This window comes from Argiope bruennichi, chromosome 4 (assembly GCF_947563725.1).
Source record: "Argiope bruennichi chromosome 4, qqArgBrue1.1, whole genome shotgun sequence".
Taxonomy (NCBI): domain Eukaryota; kingdom Metazoa; phylum Arthropoda; class Arachnida; order Araneae; family Araneidae; genus Argiope; species Argiope bruennichi.
In genome coordinates this window covers 129745418-129772877 of record NC_079154.1, presented here as the reverse complement: position 1 = coordinate 129772877, position 27460 = coordinate 129745418, and the positions used below count along the sequence as shown (strand labels likewise).

Below are 27460 nucleotides of genomic sequence, written 5' to 3'. Positions count from 1 at the left end.
AAATGTTTTTTTTTTCTTCAAAAATCCCAGAATATGGATTAAAGAATAATGAATAACAATTAATAAAAACATCATATGTCCTCAAAAAATATCAGAAAATGTTCCAAAGAATCGGACTTGGAAGGGGGGGGGGCTGACATTACTTAAGCGAATGCTCTACTGAGATGTTGTTTCATTTGAATTCGTTTCTAACATAAAGGAGATCAGAGATAGATTTCTTATTAGGCATTTTATACAAACATATGAAAAATAAATAAAAAATTGATAAAAGAAACGAATTTAATAATTTCTAGAAATAAAATCTTTTATTTCGAAAAATTCAAACTTGAAAGCAGTAAACACCTTTCAACTTACACATGATTTATTACAAATATATACGTGCATTTTTCAGCAACTAAAAGGGTTATTGTTGCAGTAAATTAACTCTTTTGTGTGTATGATTGAACGATAAGAGAACAAGATGAGTATGACGTCCAAGAGCAAGTTCCATAATGCCAGTTTGTTTATGCCATTTGTTATAATAAAATAGGTTGTAGGAATATTACTGTTCCCACTGTGGAATCTAAAATATTGATGACAACTGGGAACGAAAAAAAAAAAGATGATACGATCCTGGATGTCTTACGAATCTAAATGATCTTAGCATATACGGCAGGTGTTCCATGTCATCAGTTTTTCTCTTTTGACGAATTCAGGCTCGACGGAAGTCCACATATCACAATGAAAACACACGCCATCGTTTGCCATTTTTGAGGCAATAACGTAAGAGACACCGCACTTCGGACAGTCGTATGTCAGAGGATCTCTTGCGTGATTTTTCCGCTGTCTTCGACGGATCTTCTTGCTGTTCCTCCTTCCTCCATTCTGAGACCTAGAGGTATCTACAACATCTTCACTCTTTTCGACGCCATCCTCTCTTGTTACTTTATTACTCCTTCCTGCCTGTTCTGGAGTCTTGCTACTTGTTGGTCTCGGATACTGAAATTGGCCTTTCAGCAGCTGTCCGCCGTCGTTGTTGTCCAAGTGCGTGAAAAAAGTATCGCACAAGGACGTCTGCTCGTCCGGACTATTCAGAGTGTTCGAAGAGGAGATTTCAGAATCCGAACAGGTGTAGTTAGTTTCAGATGAGGTTTCTAAAGAGGCACTGGAAGAGTAACCAGCAATGGAATTTGTGAAAATCTCGTTGCTTCTAAATTCAGGGCTGGCGTCGGGACAAGAGATGTTGTAAGTGGAGCAGTCTTCGAAAATACCATCACTTTTGCTTCTGATGGCTAACTTTAGACTGTTTCTACCTGAATATTTAGGTTTTGAAGTAGCATCATCAATACTACCAAGGTCTTCTTGTCTTTTATTACTATCGTTTTCCTTCAAAAATTCCCCACTGGCTTCGAAAGTGCCACTGACCTCAAAATCAGGCAGAGGCAAGTATTTTGATTCATTCTTTTCAGGTGATTCCCTTTCGGGAATTTGTTCTGGTAATTTTGTTTCTTCCGAATGTGATTTTGACGAGCTAAATAAAGAGCAGCTTTTTTCCAGAAATTTCACTTCTATATTAGGTTGGCTGAGGTGAGAAGTTTCTTCTATGTGATTGTATCTTTTCTGATTATTAAGAACCTGTAGAAATAAAAAGAAATTAAGAACATATTATTATAGAATGAATTAGATTTATATTTTAAAAACTTTCTGCTTTTCAATGTTAATAAATAAGAAATGTTGTAATTACGTGTCTCTCAAATTTATTGCCAGATACCATCACTCGTATGAAGTTAAAATTTAATTATACTAATCGATAAACTGATAATTAAATTCTGAAAAGACAAATGAATTATCATCGAAAACACACAAGTGTACTAAATTTAAAGCTTTAATATACTAGAAAGTGAGATAGAAAATTGAAATCCGCTCCAAATATAACCATTACTTCTTTTTTAAAACTCTCCGAGCAGTTGTGAAACATGCTGTTTTCTGCTTGCTCTAACTAAAATGAGAAAAACGGTTGGCAGCATATTGAAAATTTCTTAAGTCGACTACTCTTTCTTGATGGTTCTGTCAGTTTTTGCTTTTTCTATGGTTTTCGGCTGAGAAATAGTTAAAAACCGATTTCATTTTTGCTTTTTCTAAGGTTTTTAACCTAGGGGCAATTAAAAAATTTATTTCATTTTTGTTTTTTCGGCTGTTTTGGTCAATTGAAAACGGATTTTTGTTTGTTTGTTTGTTTCCACTGATTGGATGGCTTTGGACAAAGAACCCCACAACCACATATATCACGTCTTTTAATTACCATCTTATGGCAGGTCAGCGCCAGCTATCGATCAACTTTTGAACTTTTTTTTTTTCTTTCTCAAAACAAATTTGTGTTGCTTTACGTATAACCCAAATAAAATACCATGCCATTCTTACCAGTGTTTCTTTTTTCTACGACCTTTCAAAAGCTCATCTTTAATTATAATCACTTTGTACATAAAAAATAATAAAAAGATAATTATTTTCTCTTTTCCTTAAAAATTATGAGTTGTTTAGTTTTACTGATACAGAATCCTAATATTTCCTCATTGATATGATACCTATTTTTTAAAGGTATGACTCGATCTCTTTCTCAAAAATCAAATTCATTTTTTCAGTACCTACAATGATGCAGGAAAAAAATATGCATCGATGCACAGTGTCATTCAAAACAATATTTTACTTGAGATCAAAATATTGGCAATGATGCACCGAAATTTGATCAAGATTCTTAACAACAATTGTGCAATGATGCGCTATGATTTAAATTTTTTTAATATTCAATCATTCCTGCAATGATGCAGGTATAACAATGAAAAAAAATAAACTCAAATAAATTTTAAAATGTACAAATACAAAAATGATGCATAAATCAAGAGAATTAATTTTGCCACCCTATCTTTGAAGCCATAGCACATCTGCCTTCCTTTCCGCCAATCACTTCGTCCTTCAAAATATTTCTGGCATGCCGATTCATTGCATCGTTGAGCAGCATTTTATATATGTTGTAACATTTTGCAGATGTTGATGCCTAAAGCTATTTCAGTCAACGGGATTTATGAACATCTTTTATTTACGTTATCTTGCTAACCCCCGGGGGACACCTCGAAATGAGGATGAGATGCTTCCAGCATGGTGGTTGGATCTCGCCACCCTGGAGGGTACACTAATAGGTGGGGGATCTGACTCCTCCCATCGATGACGGGATGTACTTCCTTCGGGGAGGGTTGTACCGTGTCCGGTGACGGCACTTAGGACTCAACCACAGTTCTTGCCAATGTTGCTGTTGCGGCGGTCCGGTCATTCATTTTTTATGGTTTAAATATGTGTGCCTTCCTGGCGGGTCGGAGAGTTAGATGGTTGACTTACGTTGTCTTGCTTAAGCTAATATTTTCCATGCACATTTAAATTACTGCAAAGAATTTCTAAATAAATCTAGAATAATAATCATTCTAGATCTGGACATCTCTTTCTTCGTCAGCCTTCGGGAGTTCTACTCTCGTCCTTCATCTCGTTTCTTTGCATCAACTCCTCCCATTCCTCCACCCCTTGTTCTCCACTGAAGTCTGGGGGTGGAGGGAGTTCGTTGATCTCTCTGCTGACGAGCGCGCTTCACAATTGTTAGTTTTTCATTCCTTACTTTTTGGATAAAATTTACTTTGTTTTATCAAAAAATCCGAATATCAGTTTATTACCTGCTGCTTGTAAAAATTTACCCCATTTTTCCCATGGCATACTCTATAGAGTAATTTGTGTAGCAATTGTAATAATGAAATTTATAAAGATTTTATAGATACTGATAAAAGACACATTATGTCAGGGAATTTAAAGATGACCGAACCGAGTACATTAATAGAAATGATAGAAAACTGGAAAAAAGATAGATTGGTGGAAAGGTTAAATATTAAACTGCCAAACTAACTGGTAGCCAAAGGCGGCTAATACAGTGAATAATTCGTTTCAAATCCAATGAAATTTTCTCCAGTTATCGCATTATGTCTATATATATCGTGTTATCAATATGTTTCTTAAAAATATTATCTACGTCTTACACAAAGCCCTCCAGCATGACAAAATGATTGTCACGCTAGAAGACTTCCAGCATGACAATCATTAGTTAGGAGTTACTTTTAGTTAAGAATTAGTATTAATCATTAGTTAAGAGTTAATGTGACTAGTAGCACAAGTGCTGCGTTGATTAATAAAATGGTAATCCTTAGCCCATGCACATGAACTCGCTTAAAATATATATTCTATTGTCAACAATATGGTCAAAAAGCCCAGCTTATAAAATATTGTAACCCTTCAGATAAAACTTATCAGTGTACCAATGTACCACTTATTTATCCAGTAATATCTTATTCCCATAAAAAAAGGTGATTTTTCTATCATTGAACTGTTATTAGGTAAAGAATATGAGCAACGAGCCACACATACACACGCGCGCACACTCAAACCAACAGCTACACATTTACACACACATACACATCAAATTATTCAGTAATGAAATCTCGCAGCTGATTTATTTCCAATCTAATCTAGCCTAAGAAAAAAAATATTTTACGAATTTCATGCAGCATGTTTAATTATTTAACTAATTAGTAGAATTTTCAAATTTTTTAATGGAAACTTTTTTCTATTAAAAAAAATGTCTTAATGCTTAATTAAGATTGTTGGAGGAAATTAAACAATGAGAATGAACATTATTACTTTCCATAACAATGTTTCCATTTTGTTTCAATTTAAATAGAAGAAAATTTTTGTGTTGGTCATTGTTTCCGCAAAAAATGTCTAACCTGAACATTGTTTCACACAACACAGTATTAACACTGTTATAGGTAATAAAAAACATTGCATGTCATTATTTTAAAGACGTATCTTTGTGAGTGATCTTTTGCGTTTCTTGGTTGAAAAAAACTTTTGATATTTTTAAAATGAATCGAAGACTTTTTTTCAAAAGGCTTCGAAAGTTTTTTCGCAGGTACATCTGCTGCACCAGGGCTGACGATTTCTGCTCTAACATTTATGTTGGGGAGGATCTTTATTACTTTCCAGTTCCTCAGCCACCCATTCAACCCTGGTATGAACTCATAACTTTATATAAGGCACCCTCGGATTTACAACTTGAACCAGAACCATTTGAAATAGATTCCTCTTCATCCTCTGAATACTTTACCTGCCCCGAAGATAACAGCTCAACTTCATCTTAAAACAAATATGTGTCTTACATTTGAAAACAATAGTACTTTCAATAGCCCTTACTACCGATCTTACCCAACATATATGTTAGAGCAGAAATGTTTGTTTAAAATGTTAGAACAAGCCAGTCTGATTGAGTACTGACAAGGGAATAGATGGCTATATTTCCAAAGAGACAAATGAAGAATGTCGGTTTCTTGACTGGTTCGCTGAAAATCGTGATGATTTCTGGAAGATAATGAATTTTTTCGACTACAAGTGCCAATTCTGATGCGATAGTACCTTTCCTACTGAAATTCTCTGAATAGTTATCAACAAGAGATGGAAACGCTGTGCTAAAAGCATTGGTCTGTTAGTTGTAACACAAATGTCAACTTTTAAAACTTTCAGCGATCAAGCCTTATGACAAATCCGTGCCAACGTAATGACAATGGAGTTATGTGGTTTCCATCACAAAGAATGCCATAAACAGACAGAGAGGATGGAAAAGCAGTGAAAATAAAATTCTTTTACCCTGCTGTGTTGGTTGTAATCCAAATACCAATATCTGAGACGCATCCTTTCAGCCAGCAAATCTCAAAAGAAATATCTTTCAAGCTTGTAGCGCAAGAATAAAAGAAATCTGCTTTCCATCAAGTCGAAGAACGTCATCTGATATCTGCCGATCTTATCATTCTGCCGACCTATTCTGAATATTTATATGCAAGAGATAGAAAATCAGTGCTAACAACATTGATCTGTTGTTTTTTAGTATCACAAATATCAACTTCTGAAATGCAAACTTTCAGCGAGCAAGCCTTATGGCAAATCTGTTTCAAGTTGTGACATAGGAGTAGAGAAATCTGCTTTCCATCAAATGGAAGAACTTCATCACATCACTGTGAGTTTCCGTGCATGAAGATGTTGAGTACGGAGGGTTGATTGAAACTTAAAATACGTAGCTGAAGTATGTTGACTGAAGATTGCGGAACAAAACTAGCAAAATGTGAATATCATTTCAAGCAAAGGGGATGAAATTGAAATAAATTTTGATTCTTGATTCGTATGCCGAATTTAATTCTTTGAGCAGAAAAAATATTTTCAGTAATAAAATAACAAATGGAACATCAGTTTCATATTGAAGCAGTCTACCTTCTTCAGACATTTGCAACCAAGTCAAGGATTCTTTTAAGAAATTAAAAGTTTTCTAATAAAGCGAGGAAATCTGTTTTCTATTTCTTAATATCATAGATTAAATCTGCTCATATACAGATAACATTATGAGGATGGAATCTTTACTTATGATGCCATTCATGGTCGTCATACGCTGGATACATTAAACTGGGAGGTGGCACTATGTTCTCTTAAACCAAACGAAATCAGATTTCAAGAATTCTTCAAAGATGGCCGAAAGATTGAATTAATTTCTTTTCGTGAATATACAAATTGTGTCATTTGAATTTTTTTTCTGCTGATGTGTTACTTAATTAATATTTATGAATTATCAAGCATATCTTTTTCAAACTATAATGGCTTCGATTCTTTCAAATGAAAACGTCTTCGATTAGACATCTATAAATACACTATATCGTGACTTTGAATTCTTCACGAAACCGAAACGTCTATTATGCAATTCTATCTAATATCTAAAATGGCTCTATCCAAATTCTCGCTTCTGAAAGCGAACAATCATATTTTTTGTCAAACAAATCATTTTTCGCTTCTTCAGGGGAGAAATGAAATATAAACTTTGTTTGATTCTGAATTGATATGAAGTTCATGCTGACTTTTTTGATTGGCTTTCATCGATTCAAAGGATTCAAGATTTGGTATGTTTTACTGAACTCAATGAGGTGCACTTCAATCATTGTGAATTGTTTCCATGTACGATAGCTCTGACTGTTTCCATGGAGATGAAGAGAACTAAATAATCTTCAATATTTTTGCAAATAAAAAAGAAAATATGTATTCAAAATTTTCAATAAATATTTTCAAATGGAAAATATTATGAATAAATATATTCAATAAATATATTCATACCGACGATATTTTTTACTTTTGAAAAAAAAAAATCAATTGTTTTCGCAATTTTTTTTCTCACAATTTCAAGTGTGATGTGTGCTCAATTTCAAGAGTATAAGGGGTTTGAAGTGGTTTCCTTAAAATTCTCGACTATTTAGCATTACGTTAATTTCGGAAACTTGTCTTGAAAGACATGTTTTTATTTTATATTATGAACCAATTTATTCATGATAGAAAATGTAGCATATAAAAACATATGCTACATTTCGCATCTCTTCGCATAAAGAATTGTTCTATTATGCGAATTAAATTAAATTCTTTCTATATCTTTAATAAATTATTCTGAAATTAAATGTGTATATTATTATTTTTTTGTACCTAGAAATTTTCATTTATTTGTTTTTGGATTCGATTTGGAAGTTTATATTTACAAACTGAACCATGAAAAACATGGCTGTATTATAAAATTTTATAGCTAAGAGCCTTTTAAAGATGGGGATGTTTTAAATTTCTCTTATTTGAATTATTGAAGTACTGTAATTGTCGAAGAATTCATAATCCAGATTTTGACGAATCTTCAAATTTTAGATCTCCTTCAGTTCGAAAAATACTTGCTTAGCATAATGTCTGTCTCTCTTTGACACAGATATCTCAAAAATACTTTGAACTAAACAGGTGATATTTCTATATGATTTTTCGTATATTTTTAAATGTCGTAGATATTAAATTCGTTTGTTTCTGTCAAATTTTGAGGAAAATCCATTCGCAGAAAGTCAGTGTGTCCGACTGTTCGAATTTAAGTTAACACAATAAATATAAAAAAAAAGCTAGATGGATAAAATTTGGCATATATATTTAAAATCTATGATGTGGACACCTATCAAATTTTGAGCGAAATTCAGTAAGGGGTTGGCCGTTTGTCTTTCTGTTCTTTCTGAAACAGTATATAAATGCGATAGCTGAAAAACCATGATGACTGAAATATATCAAATTTGGTATGAGATTTTTTTTAACTGCAATTCTAGTTCTGCGTAGAATTTTTATATTTCCGTTGAAAAAAATGGCCTCTAAATCACAAATTCGATTTTTAGTTTTGTTGACAAATTCGATATTTAATTAATCGCATGCCAGGGTGTAATAGAAAAAAATAAACAAATAACTCATCAAGGATCATATGTTAGATATCGTCGAAATGCTAAGTTCCCTCCTCCTCTGTTTGTTGATGTTGTTGTTGTTTGTTTGTTAAGAATTCTTTTTCCGAAAGGGGGCGCTGCGTCGCCTCCCAAATAATCCCGATTTTTAGAAATGTATCATTCGAGTGTGTTTGTGTGTGTCGGTGATGACTAAAATAAAAGCCGTTAGCGGAAATGGTGTTTCCTGTTCTTCCCTCGGTAACTGTTGGGGTGAGTTTTGGTTTCTTATAACTTAATTGCAAATACATTTTTTGGTGTCAGAAGTGGGAAATGTTGAGTGTGGTGTTTTTTCGGTTGTTTGCATTTGAGTTTTGAGCTTGTCGTGGTATAATTTGTTTTGATTTGTGAATTTTAATTGTGTTTTTTAGAGGTTACTGGTCAAATTTATATGGTGATATTTTGAGCGTCTGTTTGTCGGGTAGATTTTAGCGATTTTATTGATAATATTTTTGAGTAATAAGTGTAGAAAATGTCGTTTGGTAATTTGAGGAAGGACGAGTTGAGGTTAGTAGCGGGGGAGATTCGATTGGATGTGACGGGGGACCTAAAATTAATTGATTTGAAAAAATTAATCGAAAGGAGAGAGGTATTTAAGAAAGAACCAGATTTTGTGTAGGGTGTAATTGATAATATAATCAAGGATAAAAAAATTAAAGAAGGAAAAGGGAAACGAGATAAAAAAATGAGGTAAGGAGGGTGGAAATGAAACGGGTAAAATTGGCGCAATTAGAAAGACTGTTGGAGATGTAAAATGGGTTGAATGGATCAGGCCAAGGTGATTTGTATGCATCAAATCAAAGTGTTGAGAATTTGACTAAAAGTATCAAAACGTTGACCATTCCCGTACTTACTAGAGCAGAGACAGCTGGAAGAACAAATTAAAGGACACTGCTCTAGTAAAAAGTGTTTAAAACCAAAAACGTGTCAGACGGTTTGAAAGCGGAGATCTTGTTAAATATGTTAGGAGAAAGGATTTCAAATTTATTGGTTTATACAACTGAGGAAGACATTACGAATTATGATAAACTTAAAGATATCGTTTTGAAGGAATTTCAGCACACATCCCAGAAATGTTTGGATCAATTTCACAACTCGAAAAAATTTCCAACAGAGAATTATGTGCAATACGCATCTCGATTAAGTGCTAATTTCGAATATTACTGCAGCTTGAGAGCAGTTGAGGATTTTAAACCGTTATGTCAATTGATAGCTTCTGATAAACTATATAGTGAACGTGATCGCGAGTTAAGAACTCATGTGGCCTTAAAGCAGGTAGAGTCATGGTTTAGACCTCTGATTTTAGGCAGGGAATGTGATATTTATTTGGCTTCAAAGAGTAAACAAAAAGTAGAGTCTACATCTACGAGACCATATTCAGATGTTGGAGGTGGGAGAAGTGAAGTGTCTTTGGCTAACAAACACCGTAATTATAACAGTAAAACTGTATCCAATGTGTATCTATCTAGTACGAGGAATGTGAAGTGTAGATTTTGTAACACTGGGACCCATCTGTTATCTAATTGTATAGGGTTTAAAAGACTTTCAGTGAACGATAAAGTAAGCTTTGTGAAAGGTAATAATTTGTGCATCAAGTGTTTTTCTTTGGAATGTTGTGCGAGAACTTGCAAATCAAGAAATTGTTTTTGTGGTGGTCCGCATCACACGCTTATTCATTATAAAAGAGATGGTAATGAGGGTAAAAGCACGCAGTCTGATACTGCAAAAAGTACGCAGTGCAATTCATTTGTAACTAGTACAGGTGTACCTACAGTTCTTTTGCTTACATGCAGTGTTTATGCTAATAATTCGGAATTAAATTTGAGTAAAATGATAAGAATATTGTGTGATAATGGTAGCGAAAGATGTTGGTGTACGAGATCATTGGCTAATTGCTTAAAATTGAAATCGATTCGGAAAAAAAGGTTGTCTATTTTTTCTTTTGGTTCTGTCGAACCTGTGGAGAGAGCATATGATGTCGGAGTAATAACCCTCATCGGCCGATACCTCATTTCCCTGATAAGCTAATTTCTGTAGAGGTACTAATAGCCAATGCAATTACTACAGCTCCTGTGGCTATTCCCAACGCAGATGTCTGGAACGGTATGCAGTTGCGAGGCTTAAATCTTGCCGACACGTGTGAAAACAAGGCAAAAATTGAGATTTTCATTGGAGGGGATGGAGGCGGATAATAGATGCATCTCATCTCTCATCTAAAAATTAAACAATTTTTGAGAATTACAGGGAAAGCGGAAGTAGTGGTCTTTGTTCAGCAAATTTTTTAGTGTCTGCGTCAGATGTTCAGGTGCTATGAGACTTGGAAACATTGGGCATCAGAGATGAGACTGAAATGAGTGTAACCGACAGGGAATAATTTGACCAATTTAATAGGGACCTAGAATTTAAAGATGGAAGATATGAGGACAAGTTGTTGTGGAGGACTGATTCTAGAGAATAGGAGAACAACTTTAATCTGGCCAAGAGGCGATTCGTCGAATTGAAAGAGGAGTTCAATAAAAATGAATGGGTAGCTAGTGCTTATCGCGAAATAATTAGGGATCAGGAAACTAATGGAATAATTGAAGAATGTGGTAGGGATAGGAATGAATTTTCATGCCTCATAGAGCAGTGGTCAGAGCGAATAAGGAAACAACTAAAGTTCGCGTGGTTTTCAATTGTGGCTCCAAATCTGGACAAAACTTGTCACTTAACGATTGTTTAGAGGCTGGTCCTATTTGAATCCTAACATTCTTGAGGTAATAATGAAATTTAGGATATTTAAGGTTGCATTTCATGGGGACATAGAAAAGGCATTTTTAATGACAGGAATGGCTCCTGAAGATCATAAACTTTAAAAATTTCTTTGGAATGGAGGTAGCGATCATGAGGACTATAGGATTATGCATATGACTAGACTACTGTTCAGATGCAAAACTTATCCGTTTATTTTGAGTGTAGTAATTAAACATCCCTTGCAAAATTCGAAGTCGAAAGACCCGATTCAGTGTCGATGCTAAATTCTGGTTTGTATGTAGATGATTTGTATTTTGGTTCGGATAGTGTGATGGAAGCGTTTGCGTTATCATCAGATGCTGTGACAATTTTGAGAAGTGGTGGGTTTAATTTGAGAAAATTAAGATACAACAATAGTGAATTGAGAGCTTTGTGGATCAAAAACGGATTTTGTGAGAGTGAAGAAGGCGTTGAGTTGAAAGTGCTGGGGCTAAATTGGAACCCCGACAAAGATGTTTTGTCGTTGGAAGTGAAAAGCTTGGTGGATAGTTTGGGAGGTTTGAACAATACCAAGCGTTGTGTTTTACAGACTGCAGCGAGAATTTTCGATCCTGTGGGATTGATTGTACCCTTTGTTGTAAGAATTAAGTGTTTTTTACAAGAGATCTGTGAAAGGGGTATGGACTGGGATGACAATTTACCAGAGGATTTACGACTTAAGTGGATTACATGGTGTAACGAAATTAGAACGGTGAAGGAAATAGTTATTCCTAGGAATTGTTTATAGGATTTTGAGAAAGGATTGGCAGCAATTCATATATTTTGCGATGCATCGCTCAGGGCCTAAGGGGCAAAATCCTATACAAGGTATGTCGATAACTCTGGGAAACGTAAAGTGTCCTTTTTGATGCCAAAATATAGAGTAACTCCACTTAAAACATTAACGTTACTAGGTTGGAATTGATGGCTGCTGTGATAGGGGTTAGACTTGCGAAATTTCTAGAAGGTGTTTATTATAAAATTGTTGGGAAATTCATATTTTGGACAGATTATCGGTTAGTGTTGTATTGGATTAGAGGAAATGCTAAAAGGTGGAAGCAGTTTGTGGCGAATCGTGTTGCAGAGGTGCAGGAAAAGTCGAATCCGACTGATTGGGGTTTTTTTTTGTCCATCGGCAGATAACTCGGCAGATTTGTTCACTAGAGGAGTTTGTTGAAAATTTGATATCCAGTCAAAAAGGGTGGTATGGACCCAACTGGTTGTTGCAGAATTGCAATTATTGGCCGGAAAAATCAGTCAAGCAATCGCAGGATGTGGGTAATTCAGAAATATTGAGGGAGCAAAAGACAGATTCGGTTGTTTGTGTTTAAGGTGGATGTTATCGAGGAGCTTTGGAATAAAATTTCAGTTTGGAGTAGATTGCAAAGTGTGGTTGCATGGCGTTTGAGATTCGTGGGAAATAGTAGAGAAAATAGGGTTTCGACACCGTATTTGGAATGTTTAAAGATAGGATTATACATTTGGTCAGAGGATTGCATTTTCGACCGTAATTTCCGTACTAGAGGAAGGAAATGTGTTGAGTGCAAGTAAATTAATTCAGCTTAATCCATTTTTGGATAATAGGACTTCTCAGGGTTGGGGGAAGAATTGGAAACTCCAGTTTTCCAGCGAGTGTAAAGCATCTTTTGATATTACCAAAACAGCATCCAGTAACAACTATGATTATAAGACTGTACCATTTAAACTATCTTCATGCAGGAATTCAATCAGTTCATTCTGCAATTAGACAGGTCTATTGGATTTTGGGAGCCAGATCATCCATAAGAAAAATCGTGAGAAACTGTTTAATCTGTGCGCGGTTTCATGGAGAATTCTCGAAGCAAATAATAGCCGACTTGCCTGCGTCCCGTGTCATACCAGGTAGAGCGTTCCTGAGAGCCGGTATAGATTTTTGTGGGCCATTTCTGATCCCTCCTCGTCGTGGAAGATGTGTGAGACCCGTGAAGATGTACGTCTGCGTCTTCGTTTGTTTCATCACGAAAGCCGTTCACCTGGAGCTCATCAGTGACCTGAGTACTGATGCGTTCTTGCATCTTTCAAGCGCTTCGTTGGACGCAGAGGGAAACCCGCCGAGATATTCGGTGACTGTGGGACCAATTTCGTCGGGGCTAAATATGTGCTGAAACTATGGATCTTGGAGGCGATTGGTCGGTATTTGGCCAACGAAGGTGTTGTCTGAAGAACAAATGTTCCATTGGCCCCACATTTCGGTGGACTCTGGGAGGCGTCTGTGACATCGATGAAGTATCATTTTAAACGAGTTGAATCCTGATGGTTCATGGATGTCAAATCCTGACTAATGTAGAGTTTTCAACCATTCTAGTGAAGACCGAGGCAGTATGAACTCCAGACCATTGGTTGCTGCTTCGGATGATCCCGATGATTTTTCAGTGATTACGCCTGGCCATTTCCTTATAGGTTCAGAATTACTGAAAATCCCGGAGCCTGATCTGACGGATCAAAAGATCTCGATTCAAAATAGACTAAAATTGATAAGTCAGATTTCACAGTCCTTTTGGAGATCCTGGTCCAAAGATTATTTAACCCAGTTGCAAGTGGAAAACTCCTTGTGCAAATTTAGAGGTCAGCGATTTGGTGTTGATAAGAGACGGCAATCTACCTCTGATAAAGTGGAAAATGGCAAGAGTCTTAGAGACTTTTGAGGGAACTGATAACTACATTAGAGCAGTTAATTTAAAAACTGCAAATGGAGGGTTAAAAAGACCCATCCATAAACTCGTCAAACTTCCTATTGACATTACTTGATTCATTTTGTGTATTTTTTTGTATTTTAAAATATTTTAATGTATGTTCAATCCATTTTTGTAATCTGTTTAATTATAAGTGTTTGACCTTTTGATCACATTTGTCATCGGGGGCCAGTGTTAAGAACTATTCTTTTTCAGAAAGAGGGCGCTGCCTCCCAAATAATCCCGATTTTTAGAAATGTATCATTCGAGTGTGTGTGTGTCAGTGATGACTAAAATAAAAGCCGTTAGCGGAAATGGTGTTTCCTGTTCTTCCCTCGGTAGTTGTTGGGGTGAGTTTTGATTTTTTATAACTTAATTGCAAATACAAATAGTATTTTTTTAAATTTTACAATTGATGCAAATAAACATATTTTTAATATAAGCATTCAATTATTATTAATTACATATCGATTGAGCATATGATCGAAAGATGAATTTAAGGAAAGTAGTAAAACATCCTTAATTAAGTAGACTTGACGGTGTTCTGTTGAATATGTGTATCTTTATTGTGATGAATGAATGTGTGTAAGTCTATGTGCCTTTGTCTCTCTCCATGTGTCCGTCCGTCCGTTCGTGTGTGTGTGTGTATGTGTATTAGCACTCAATGGACAAGACCGCTTAATCTACGGCGTACCAAACTAAGTACATGAAAATTTTGAAGAGTGGAAATATGCACCGTTGTGTAATTTTTTTAAAATTTTAATCGGAATATTATTTAATTAAAAATTGAACTTAAATTTTGCGTTTTTCACACGAAGAATTTCAGAAATAGTTCAGAGAGAAACAATATTTGCATTATTTATAATCTAGAAAATTGTCGTTTCAAAAATACATTTTTTGTAGTATTATTCTTCTTCTAGTTTTAAGCAATTTTTTAAAATGTGTGTGTATTGTCCAACAATATATTTCATTGCTGAGATGAAACAACTCGAATCGTGTTTATTGCTGTTACTAATAAGAAATCTTAGCTTCTTTTCTATTGTTGATGAACAAAATAGCCCATTCGGCCAATAGCCAAAATAGATTCGGCCCATTTTTTAATGCCATATAGGTTTCTATGCACGGTTTAATAAGTTTCAATAAGAAAAGTTTTTTATAATGACGATTTATTTCAGCATCAGGCAGAAACAGAACTTTAGGGAAACGCATCATAATGAACAAGATTTTGAGGGGCTTTTAAGATAGTATGAGTCATCTGTCTATCAACATTTAAAGTTTGAAAATATTTTTCTGGGAAAGCTATTAGGACACAAATATTATATATAACGTTTCACTAATCATTAATCCATATCACCTGGTCTCTAAAGGCTGCTATTACAACAGATAATTCTATTCAAATGCAATGAGTTTTACTCCAGTTATTGTGCTAACAAGAGATTTCCTTAAAGAACACTATGTCGCCCAGTGCGTCCGAATGAGTGAAAATACAATCCATAAAATTAAAAGCAACATTTTATGAAACTTTCTTTAGGAAATAATTTCTGAGCAAGAAACTTTAAGAGAAAGAAGATAGAAGTTTTAATAAGAGAGGGTTTATTTATATTGAAATTATTTTCACATATGAAGATATGGTTTCTACTCTATTAGCACAAAATGTCAAACATTGTTGCGATATCATCACGATATTAATGGACATCGTGGAGATATCGGAAAATAAATTGTTCCAAAAGGGAATTTTTCTCTTTGGATTTTATCCTTCAATTTAATTCTTGTCATGACGATGCACTTTGACCAAGCGTTGTAGCGTTTTCCTTAAAGGCGGGACTGTTAAAATTGAATAGTTTCACCTGTATACTGGCGTAAGTCTAGTTTTTTTTTTTCCTTAAAACTTTGTGAAAATCCTATTTTAGGATATTTTGATTTAACTGGCAGGCTTTTTTTGCAATTATATTTGATTTTCAAACTGCTCGGTGCTTATTACAACGAAGGTATCTCTGACTTGGATAACATTTGTATTTATAACGAGTTTATGAGTTCAAAAAAAATTTGAATAAAGAAAAGCATAGATTTATAAAACTAAGAGATTTAAAAGAGGTAAAGGTGAATAGGTGGCGATGATGATATTATATTTGAGGAATTTCTTAAATATTGAAATCTGGAACATAACATTATTATAATTACAAAAGATTTTTTGGCCAAATCTATACTTATAATAAAGCAAAGTGTGTGTGTGTGTGTGTGTGTGTGTGTGTGTGTGTGTGTGTGTGTGTGTGTGTGTGTGTGTGTGTGTGTGTGTGTGTGTGTGTGTGTGTGTGTGTGTGTGTGTGTGTGTGTGTGTGTGTGTGTGTGTGTTGGCGTTTTACAGGCCAGACCGTTTGACCTACAACTACCAAATTTGGCACGTGCATACTTTGGAGGTCGGGAATGTCTCAGTACGATTTCTTTAAATTTTAATTAATTAAAAATTAAGCCACATTTTTTTGTTTTTCCGCTATATCTCCAAAAAATATAACCACACAAAAATGAGTTTTACATTATATTGAAGATCAAAAAATTATCTTTTTAATGATAGTAATATCTTAGCCAACAAATTAAACTTCTATTTTTAATGAATTTAAAAAAATTATTTTATTTTATTTTTTAGTAATTCATTTCTCACAAAATAAAAGTAAAATTTAACCTGCACTAGCACGTAAATGGGGAAAAATTAGCTTTTATCAACATGTTCCTATAAAATTGTCATAAGATCAAATTAAAAAAATAAATCAACTATTATTGCAAATTAAACTTATAAAAATGAAATTTCCAGCACGTGTCCGTATGAAATAAAATAAATATGAAATATGATATTTTCTAAACAGTAAATGCAATACAAATTTTTCTATGACTTTTGCAACATCTATATTTTTAATTCAATAAATCTGCTTTAATTTAGATAAACTTAGATTAATATATATCTTTCAATTCAAGCTCAACGGTCAATTTGTAAACCTTTAATAATATAAATACATGTATTAAAATGGTCTAAATGATCATATGATATGTAACTTGAGTCTGTAAATATTCTAATAAATGACGAATGTTTAGCTTTTATCTTGATTCTGAGGTCTGTGAATCATATATAGCAAAACACTCTTGAGACACTAATATTTTAAATAAAGAGTTGCACTCCAGTCAACTAAATCAGGCATGCAGACTGACTGATTTATGAATATTTGAATATCACTATTCAATGAAAACGGATGCTTTTTGACCACTTCATCGACCGTCTCAAAGATCCTAACCCTAATCATCGTCCAGGATTTCTCAAGACTGATTGGTCTAAGGTTTTGAAAATACTGATTATTTTAAACTATTCTGTTCAAAACTTCATAAATCGGTCAGATTTGATAGCAGAAGATAGAAACGTTTATTTATTTATTTAAAAGTTGAAGTGTCAAGAATATTTCGCTGAATATGGTTCCTTAGTACCAAAGGACTGTATAAAATTTAGACTTCGTAATTTTTGGAAGTATATTTATAGATTGAAACAAAATAAAATTTTGTTATTCAAGTCATTTAAATTCGTTTGAAAGTAAAACAAAAAACTAAATCTTATGATGAACCTGAGAAATTTTGTTCAATAATTCTTGAGATATTACATAAATTATGAATGATATTCTGTAGTGCACATAAGATTTAAGCTCTGATTCTGTTTTCAGTACACATATTAAAAAAAAAGGTTTCGTTTCAATAAAAGATGTTTCTATATTAACTGCAATTTAATCATTTCCACTTTCATTTAAAAAAGAAAATTTTATTAGAGCAGACAGAAAATTAGAGAGATACTTAGTACATTATGCTTTAAGGTCTTTATAATAGTATGAATGAATCATTTACTATCAAAACTTGAAGCTTAAAAATATTTTGATGAAGAAGCTATTAAAAGACAAGTTACATAAAATATTTAATTGAAAATTTGAACGAACATTAAGATTGGCGAACCGGCTGGTCACCAAAGGCGGCTAATTAAGAATAAAATTAAACGCTTATTAATAATAAATTTGGGGGTTTAGGATTTCAGAGAGAGCCATTATGACATATTTTTACAAAACATTAAATATAAATTTTCATTAATCTAATTTTAACAAACCAATTGGTCTCCAAAAGCGACTATTACAGCAAATAATTCGATACAAATCTACTGAAATTTACTCCAGTTATCGCACTAATAAAATTTATTTTTAAACAAACTGTCTCCCCCTAGAGAGAGTAGTTCTATATTCTAATTTTTTTTCCCAACTAAAGTTATTCTTTCAAATTTTTCTCTTTAGACTTTATTTAGACTCAACAGATGGCACTGAGGTCATTTAATTTAATTATTGTCATGAGGATGTCCTTTGACGAAGTGTTGTAGGCGTTTTCAATCTTCAAAGTGAAAGAATTCAGATTGGATACCTACCCTTGCATTCAGGAGTACCTTTAGTTTTCCTCCTTGAAATTTTGTACAAATCTTATTTTATGACATTTTGATTTAACTGGCATGCTTTCTTTGCAATTACATTTGATTTTCAAACTTATTAGTGTTTAATATGGCGAATTGTCAGTATTTATTTTTGTGATTTAGATAACATCCGCATTTATAACCAGTTCAGTGTTTTTAAAGTCTTTTTGGGTAAGTCAGTCAGGCATCTGACTCTCCGACCCGCCACGAAGGCGCACGGATTTAAACCATAAAAACTGAATGACCGGACCGCCGCAACAGCAACATTTGCGGGATCTGTGGTTGAATCCTAAGTGCTAACACTGACAACGGTTCGATGGGAGGAGTCAGATCCCCCACCTATTAGTGTACTCTCCAGGATGGCGAGATCCAACCACCATGCCGGAAGCCTCTCATCCTCATTCGAGGTGCCCCCCCCGGGGGTTAGCCTTTTGGGGTAAAGAAAACTCTAGATATATAAAAATAAGATATTTCAGAGACATAAAGGAAGGGGTGGCAATTATGATATTATATTTAAACAATTTCTCAAATATTTCAATCTGGAACAGAAGGGTGATAACATTCTTAAAATTAAAAAGGTTCTTTTTATCCTTAGAAAAAATAAAATTAAATGGTATATTAATAATTTATTTGGAGATTTAAAATTTGAAAACTCTTTCATTACATTTAAAATTGCAAATCTAATAAAATTTAAACTCAAATTAGGAAGTAAACAACACACTACATAAATATTTAAATGAAGTGTATTGTGCAGTCAGATTTTTAACTACTAATTTTGAAAACCTGGAAATACCAAAAATTATGCATAACAGTAAAGAATTTTTTTTCCTTAAAAGTGCAATACAGATGACTCGATAGCTTTTGGTTATCTAGCAATATGAAGAAAACGAATTTGTATGTATAATTACTAGAGCAAAAATTAGGTAAAATAGATAAACGCAGATTGTAACTGTAATAATGAAAATTATAAAGATTTTATAGATACCGATAAAAGACATATTATATGAGAAATTTAAGGATTACTGAACCAAGTACTTTATTATAACTAATGGAATGTGGTAAAAATTTAGACTGGAAGAAAAGTTAAATGTTAAACTGCCAAAGTAACTGGTCGCTAAAGGCGGCTAATATAATGAATAATTCGTTCCAAATTCTATGAAACTTTCTCCTGTTACCGCACTATGTCTATTTGTATCGTGCTATCAATTTGTTTCTTAAAAATAATATCTGGGTCTTACACTATACTTTCCAGTGTTAACAAATTATTGAGTTATTGTGACAAGTAACAGTATTACTGCGTTGATTAATAAAATGAGAATCCTTAGCCCATGCGCACAAAGTGTCTTAAAAATATTTCAGTATCGGCAATGCGGCCAACAAATCCACCTTATAACTGATGTACCCTTCGTATAAAACTTATCACTGTACCAGGAAAATATTTGTTTATCTGGTAACATATTATTTTCATAAATAAGATTATTCTTCTGTCACTGAATGGGTGTTAGTAGAGATTGCAATACCGGTATACCGGGATACCAGTATTATGAGCCATTTGTACAATTTTGTAATACCGATATTCACAAGTTTAAATACCGGTTTTTCGGTACTTACTAGAAATTTTTTTAAATTGTCTCCACTATATGTTCAGGGATCGCGAACATAGCAAAATGTTTTTTTTTTTAGTTAACGTTTTTTTATGTCTCCCTAACGGGCGAAATTAATTAGCTGATTAATGGCTTAATTAACTGCTTAAATCTAAATTAGCGAAACATGGATTATCCTTGGAAGAAGATATTTTATCCATAACGACTAATGAAATATTAACCCATTCGGAATTGCTTTCTATAATTTATAAATTTCGAAAAATTGTTAAGATATTTAAACGTCCCCCTATAAAAAAGATATATTACTAAAATATATACTAACTGAAAATAAAACAGAATATATGTTAATATTAGATTCTAAAACACGTTGGAACAGTTTACTTCTAATGATGGAACCATTTTTGAAACTGAGAAATCCAATCCAACAAGCAATAATCGGCTTAAACCTGTAAATTAATTTTTCAGATAGTGAATTCGACTTAATATCCAGAACTATATCAGCTCTACTTCCAATAAAACTGACTATTGAGGCATTATGTCGGAGAGATTTTAATTTATTAACAGCTAATGCAACAATAAATTTCATGTTGCAGTTATGAAAGAACAGCACACATCACTATCTGAAAAATTATATATTACATTGAAAAATCGCACAGAAGAAAGGCATACCAAAAAAAAAATGTCTTATGGTATTTACATAATTATAATGACTTTAAAAATGAAAATGAAAAAGAAGAAAAGAAAATAATCAATTCAAATCTGATTAAATTTATAGCAAATTTTCTTAAAATTTTTTACCCACAAACCTATCCACATTCAGAAGAATTCGGTTCAGTTATCGAAGATTATGATGACACTACTGTCGATAGTGAAAAGGAATTGTCTCTTGAACAAAAATTAGAATTAGCGATAAATAAATAAAAAAAAAATTCAACGAACCAAAATACAATACAGAAATCAGCTATATCCAAAACCATCCGACGAGAAATCGATTTATTTGAAGATGAGTGATTTAGAGGTAAATACTTGGAACAGTATCACCAACTAGCGTAGATGCCGCAAGAGCGTTTTCGACTGCTGATAATTTTTACACAAAATTACTTTTCAGGCTTAAAGACAGTACAATTGATGCATTATGCTTTTTAAGATCACATTTCAAAAATGTGTAATAGTATCACAGACTGAATAGTGATATTTACACTTTTTTTATGATTTAAATAAATTTGTTCCTTTACTTTTTTGTGATTCTTTATATAATGTTACAATTTATAAGTTACAAATTATTTTTTGTGATATTTACACTCTCTAATAAAAGCTGGCAAATAAAACAAAGAAACAGCTGTGTTTTCTTTCTTTTTCTAAAATTTCTAATACCGGTATTAAAACCGGTATCCTGGTATTAAGATCTAAAAAATACCGAATACCGGTATTGAAATTTTGGTCCGGTATTGTAATCCCTAGGTGTTAGGTATATATCATATGCAAGGCGCCACATACACACACAACCATACATTTACACACGCACGCACACAGGACACACACATCGAGTTTTTCAGTAATGAAATCTCGCAACTAATTTATTAGCAATTTGAACAAGATTAAGAGAAAAAAAATTATTCTAAGAATGATGTTTAATTATTTAACTGGTTAGTAGAATTTTAAAAAAAAATTCACTTAGAAAAATTGCTTTAATGCTTAGCTATGATTGTTGGGGGAAATAGAACAATGAGAATGAACATTATCACTTTCCCTAACAATGTTAATATTTTGTTTTAATTTAAATAGAAGAAAATTTTTGTGATGTCATTGATTCTGCAACAAATGCCTGAGCTGAGTATTGTTTCACACAACACAGTATTAACACTGTTATAGGTAATAAAAAACATTGCATGTCATTATTTTAAAGACGTATCTTTGTGAGTGATCTTTTGCGTTTCTTGGTTGAAAAAAAACTTTTGATATTTTTAAAATGAATCGAAGACTTTTTTTCAAAAGGCTTCGAAGGTTTTTCCGCAGGTACATCTGCTGTACCAGAGCGGACGACTTCTGCTCTAACATTTACGTAGGGGAAGATCTTTATTACTTTCCAGTTCCTCAGCCACCCATTCAACCCTGGTACTACGAACTAATCACTTTGTATAAGGCACCCTCAGACTTACAACTTGAACCAATACCATTTGAAATAGTATCCACCTCATCCTCTGAATACTTTACCTGCCCCGAAGATAATAGTTCAACTTCATCTTAAAATAAATATATATCTCATATTCAAAAACAATAGTACTTAAAATAGCCCATAATGACGATCTTCCTCAACATAAATGTTAGAGCAGAAATGTTTGTTTAAAATGTTAGAACAAGCCAGTCTGACTGAGAACTGACAAGGGATTGGATGGCTATGCTTCAAAAGGACAAAAGAACATCATCGGTTTCTTGACTGGTCTGCTGAAAATCATGTTGATTTCTGGAAGATAATGGATTATTTCGACTACAAGTGCAATTCTGATGCGATAGTACCTTTCCTACCGACTTTCTCTGAATATATATAAACAAGGGATACAAAATCAGTGCTGATAACATTTATCTTTTGATTGCAACACAAATATTTATTTCTGAAACGCAAACTTTCAGCGAGCAAGCCTTAAGGCAAATCTATTTCAGAGTCGGACAAAGGAGTGGAGAAATCTGCTTTCCATCAAATGGAAGAACTTCATCGACAGTTTCCGTTGATGAAGATGTTGAGTACGATTCTTGAAGATGAAACTGCATTATAATTGCATCGCTTCGTGACTTAAACTCTCTAGGAAAGTGATAAACATCAAGAAATACTAAACGTTTATGATGAATTTTTACACATAAGAGTTCTAACAAAATGTCGCTTCTGAAAGGAAACAACTGTATTAACTGGGAAACATGTTATGCATCTTTAGGGGAGAGAAAGAGTATGAACTTTATTGCTTCCTGTATTAATATGAAATTACACACTGCCATTTTCGTTTGGCTTTCATCGATTGAAAAATGTCAAGGTGTTCACTGTGACATTTAGTATGTTTAACTGAACTCAAAGAGGTGTTCTTCTATCATGACGAGTTATTTCCATGTACGATCACTCTGACTATTTTTACACACATGAAGACATATGAAGAATATTCAGTAATTTTGTATATAAACTGAAAAATTTGTGTTCTAAATTTTAAATAAATATCTCCATCTGGAAAATATTAGTTTAAATTGTGAATAAATATATTCATACTGACTAGATTTTTTTTTTAAGCAACTGTCTTTACAGTTCTACTTTTTCACAATTTCGAATGTGAGGATTCAGCGGCTTGAAGTGGCTTAGTATTCCCGACTTTTTAGTATTACGGTGATTTGCAAAACCTGCCTTGAATAGCCTTGTTCTATTATATGATGATGAATGAATTTTTTTTATTTTAATTGTAAGGAAGAAAAACAAATTTAGTGTCTAAATTACTTAACTGTACAAATGAAATTTAATTGTTTTAATAAACTATTCTTTAATAAATTATTCTAAAATTGCTATGTATTCGCGATTATTTATTTGCACCAAGAAATTTTTTAATTTGACTTTTTTTATGTAAAAAACATGGCTGCACTAAAGTCTTTCGTAGTTAAAAGTCAATATAAGTTGAAATGTTTTGATTTCTCTTATACGAAGTATAGAGAATGCATTGTAATCGTTAAAAATTCCAACTTGAGATTTTGAAAACTCGATACGTTTTAGATCTCCGTGAGTTCGAAAAACACCCTTTTTGGCATTTTGCCTGTCTGTAACCAAGATAACTCAAAAACGCTAGATGTAGGAAATGCGGAATACAATATTTACATCTAATTTGAAGATTCTATTCATCTTCGGGCAAAGTGTATTCAGATGAATTCTGTCTGTCCGGCTGTTCGAATATAAGCTAACACTATAATTACAAAACGAGGATAGCTGATGTGAAAAATACTGTATATAGTTTTAATTTTTACATTGTATTGATATCTTTTAAATTTTGAGCCAAATGCAGTAAGTAACTTATGAGCTAGCTTCTTTTCTTGCAAATAGTTTCTGTAGTATGAGGTGTAAACTTTAATGGAGAGTTGCGTTGCTATTATTCTGGTGTTAATTTACTGCTCTTTTAATTTCTTTCTTAGTTATTTCAGCATATGAGAGTCCTTCTTTGTTTTGGAATTTAGAATACTTTTTGCATAATTTCTAGCTGCTATATACTCCTATTTTCATTGCAGTTACTACAGACTGGTTCTTTCACCTTTTCTTAAATTTCACAATTCCCAATGATTAGCGCACCCCCACCCCACCCGCATTTGATGCATTTCCCTGGATCTTACAGTTTCTCGCAGTGTGTGAAAACAAATCGTAGTTGATGATTTCTTTCTAAATGTTTTTCATTTTTGTTCTGAGATGTAGTAATGCTTTTTCATTGTAGATGTTGAAAACATGTGCCATTTTCTTCAATTCTAGGAAGGAATTCTGATTATTGCAAGTTCACGAATGCAGAAATTTTAGTTTATTAAAGATGTCCTTTTTAAATCACCTGGCTGGTGTTTGCACTATGGTGATAAATATATATCTTAATGGCGTGAAGCACGCCAATAGAGGCGACAAAGCTCCCTGTTCACTTGATATGCGATTTCTTTTCCTTAGGTGATTCATGAAAGAGAGAGTCTACATTGAACTGCTTTTTATTATTTGCCAGATACATAATTGAAGAGGTATTACTTCCATTGTTCCGGATTTGTTAAACAAAAAGTGGAAAGAATTGGACTTTATGCTGAATGTGTGCTATACTTCAAAAATTGAACGCATTGAGCATTCCTAACAAAAACTAGATTAGTTTTACCTTTAATTTCATTTATAATTAATCTAAATTAAGTAACTAATCTAAACTAAACTTTTATAATATGCCATAAAACCTGGAATATTCTTCTATAGACATCTTGTAAATAAATCGTTTGCAGTGCTTTAACCAGATAATTAATTTATATAAAATAAATGCAGAAAGTAATATTAAGAACTGTATACTCGTTTCAAAGATAATAATGAATTAAAATGGTTACTTAATTTCGATTGTAAGAGATGGCGACGTCAATCATGTGAAATCAGATCTTGCTGAATTTTAATATCCAGTGAGGGAAGTTCACGCGTATATGATGTCAGGACGCCTAAAAGGTTTCTAAGAAAAGAACACTCGATTCTTCCGTCGGGAACGGACGCTGTTTATGTGCTCCGTTTTAAAGAACAAACGGAAGTAAATCCCTCTTTAGGCCTTGGCCATTTGAGTATCCCCCATGTCACACGCACTCCATGCTCTTCATTTAATTTGTTTTATCCCCTTTCTGTAAACAGTAATATTGTAAACAGTGAAATGTTTAATCTGAATAAATTAATTGTTTGTTTTATTCGATTATTATTTTTTTTCAAAATCCACTTTACCCTTATACATCGCCCTACATAAATTAATTACGTTATGACAAAAGTTATTAATAAAAATAAATTAATACACTTCTCGCAATAACGTCATAAACTTAATTGAAAAATTAAAAATTTCGAAATAAATTATAAATAAATTAATGGCAGTGTCTGAATGGAAAGAGTTCTTACCGAGGAAGAGATGGATCGTAGAATGGACTCCCTCATGAGTTCTACGGAAGAAACGTCCTGCAGTTCCCGGTAAGCATCGCAACTGCCGATGGAATCCCGCCTGGCCACTTCCTGTCCTGTCAAGAGAACTCGATCATCAGGAAAGAAATGAAATATAGAGGAAGCTTTTTGTATGGAATCGATATTTAAAGTGTAAAGGCAATTTTAATCGATTATTAGTTGTAAGATGCACTCAATAGAATTAGTAGAAGCTAATTACATTGAAACGAAATTCATGATAATTATACAAAAACTTATAACTACATTTACAATGTAAAGGAAATTTTAATCGATTATTAGCAAGATGCACTCAATACAATTAGTAGAAACCCAATTAGAATCTACAATTAGTAGAACCAATCCTTACATTGAAAGGAAACTCATGAAAAGTTGTACAAAACCTATAACTACATTTCAATGCAAAGGAGATTTTAATCGATTATTAGCAGCAAGATGCACTCAATGCAATTAGTAGAAACCAATTACTTTGAAAGGAAACTCATGAATAATTGTACAAAAACTTAACTACATTTACAATGTAAAGGAAATTTTAATCGATTATTAGCGGCAACATGCGCTCATTACAATTAGTAGAAATCAGTTGCATTAAAACAAATAAAAAAGAATCCTTCTGAGAAATATTCTGCCGCAATTATGCGTGGTAAATATTTTTAGGAGAGCTTTCGCAACAGCATAATGAATTTGTAATTAATAAATAAATGAATGAATTATAAGTAATAATAAAAAGTAAAAATTAAAAATTCTCAACCTCTCCAACTTTACGGAGACAATCAATAATGCTTTTTAAATTTTCTACCATGTTGATTGAAATACTTCGAGATTTTCAAAAATGTTAAACTTATAAAATATATTGTAGTTTGTTTTCCATTACATATCATGACCAAATATTTCCTATGTGAGATCCTGATTTCTCAATACATGTATATTTTTCCAATATTTTTGCTTTTAATTTTGCATTCGCCATGGATTACTTATAGAACCTATCAAAATCTATAATTCAAAGAATATCTTAAAAACTAGGAGTAATATAAATATTTATTAAAACATTCAATATAGTATGCTAAAACAATTCATAAAAGGACACCCTAGTTTTTTTCATGGGCGAATAATAACTTACCGATTACGGGAGCCATTGGCACCAACTATGAAGTGAACTTATGGTAAATTTAGAAAACGACAGTATATAATCTTCACGATTTCCCAATGAATTCCCATTATCACCAAACGATTCACCTTATCTCTGTTCTCTTATCTTAACGTTGTTCCACATAAAGGAGATTAGTACACAAATGAGTACTTTCTCTGGTCTATTCTTTTCTCTAAAATTTTTGTGATACAAGAATAAACAGAGTTTAGAATCATATGCCTGATTATCATGGCACAAACAGGATTCTGAGTGTATCTGATTAAACTACGAACGGAGTCCATGAGTTTTTTTTTTTTTTATGTTCTACAAAAAGTAAAGTAAATATAATAATAAAATAAATTCTATACTGAGATGTAAGAGAGAAAAAAAAGAAAAGAAAGAAACTAGAACACTATTTGCGCATATATGCGAAATGACGCATGCAGGCGAAATAACATTTAGTTTTCTCTCTCTCTCTCGTTTGTGCTTTTGTGTCCACAGACAGATAACATTCCAGAAAAAATTGTTTTTATTTAGAAATCTCGTGGTTTCGTAATTACAATACTCTATCTTTGCGAACTTCTTGTATGAAATAACTAAACTGTACGTTGTATTTTCGTGTGCAAAGTTATGCACTTCTTAAAAGAAAGTTGTACACACGGCAAGAGTGAAAATAATGCTCCTT

General features: G+C 33.0%; 1 protein-coding gene across 1 annotated transcript; it reads right to left on the bottom strand.

The window, feature by feature from the left end:
* Positions 1 to 304: 304 nt before the first annotated feature.
* LOC129965585 (uncharacterized) lies at positions 305 to 26882 on the bottom strand. Its single transcript, XM_056079609.1, has 3 exons — positions 26767 to 26882; positions 25590 to 25705; positions 305 to 1614 (listed from the first exon to the last, which is right to left on the bottom strand). The coding sequence occupies exons 1-3, from the start codon at positions 26780 to 26782 to the stop codon at positions 640 to 642; spliced, it is 1107 nt and encodes a 368-aa protein (XP_055935584.1). The 5' UTR covers positions 26783 to 26882; the 3' UTR covers positions 305 to 639.
* Between the last annotated feature and the right edge of the window lie 578 nt (positions 26883 to 27460).

What these genes read in the sequence shown, in the direction of transcription:
- LOC129965585 (XM_056079609.1), bottom strand. An exon ending in TACGATCCATCTCTTCCTCG is followed by an intron (nt 1,615 to 25,589) that starts GTAAGAACTCTT and finishes TTATTTCTACAG; the next exon opens with GTTCTTAATAATCAGAAAAG.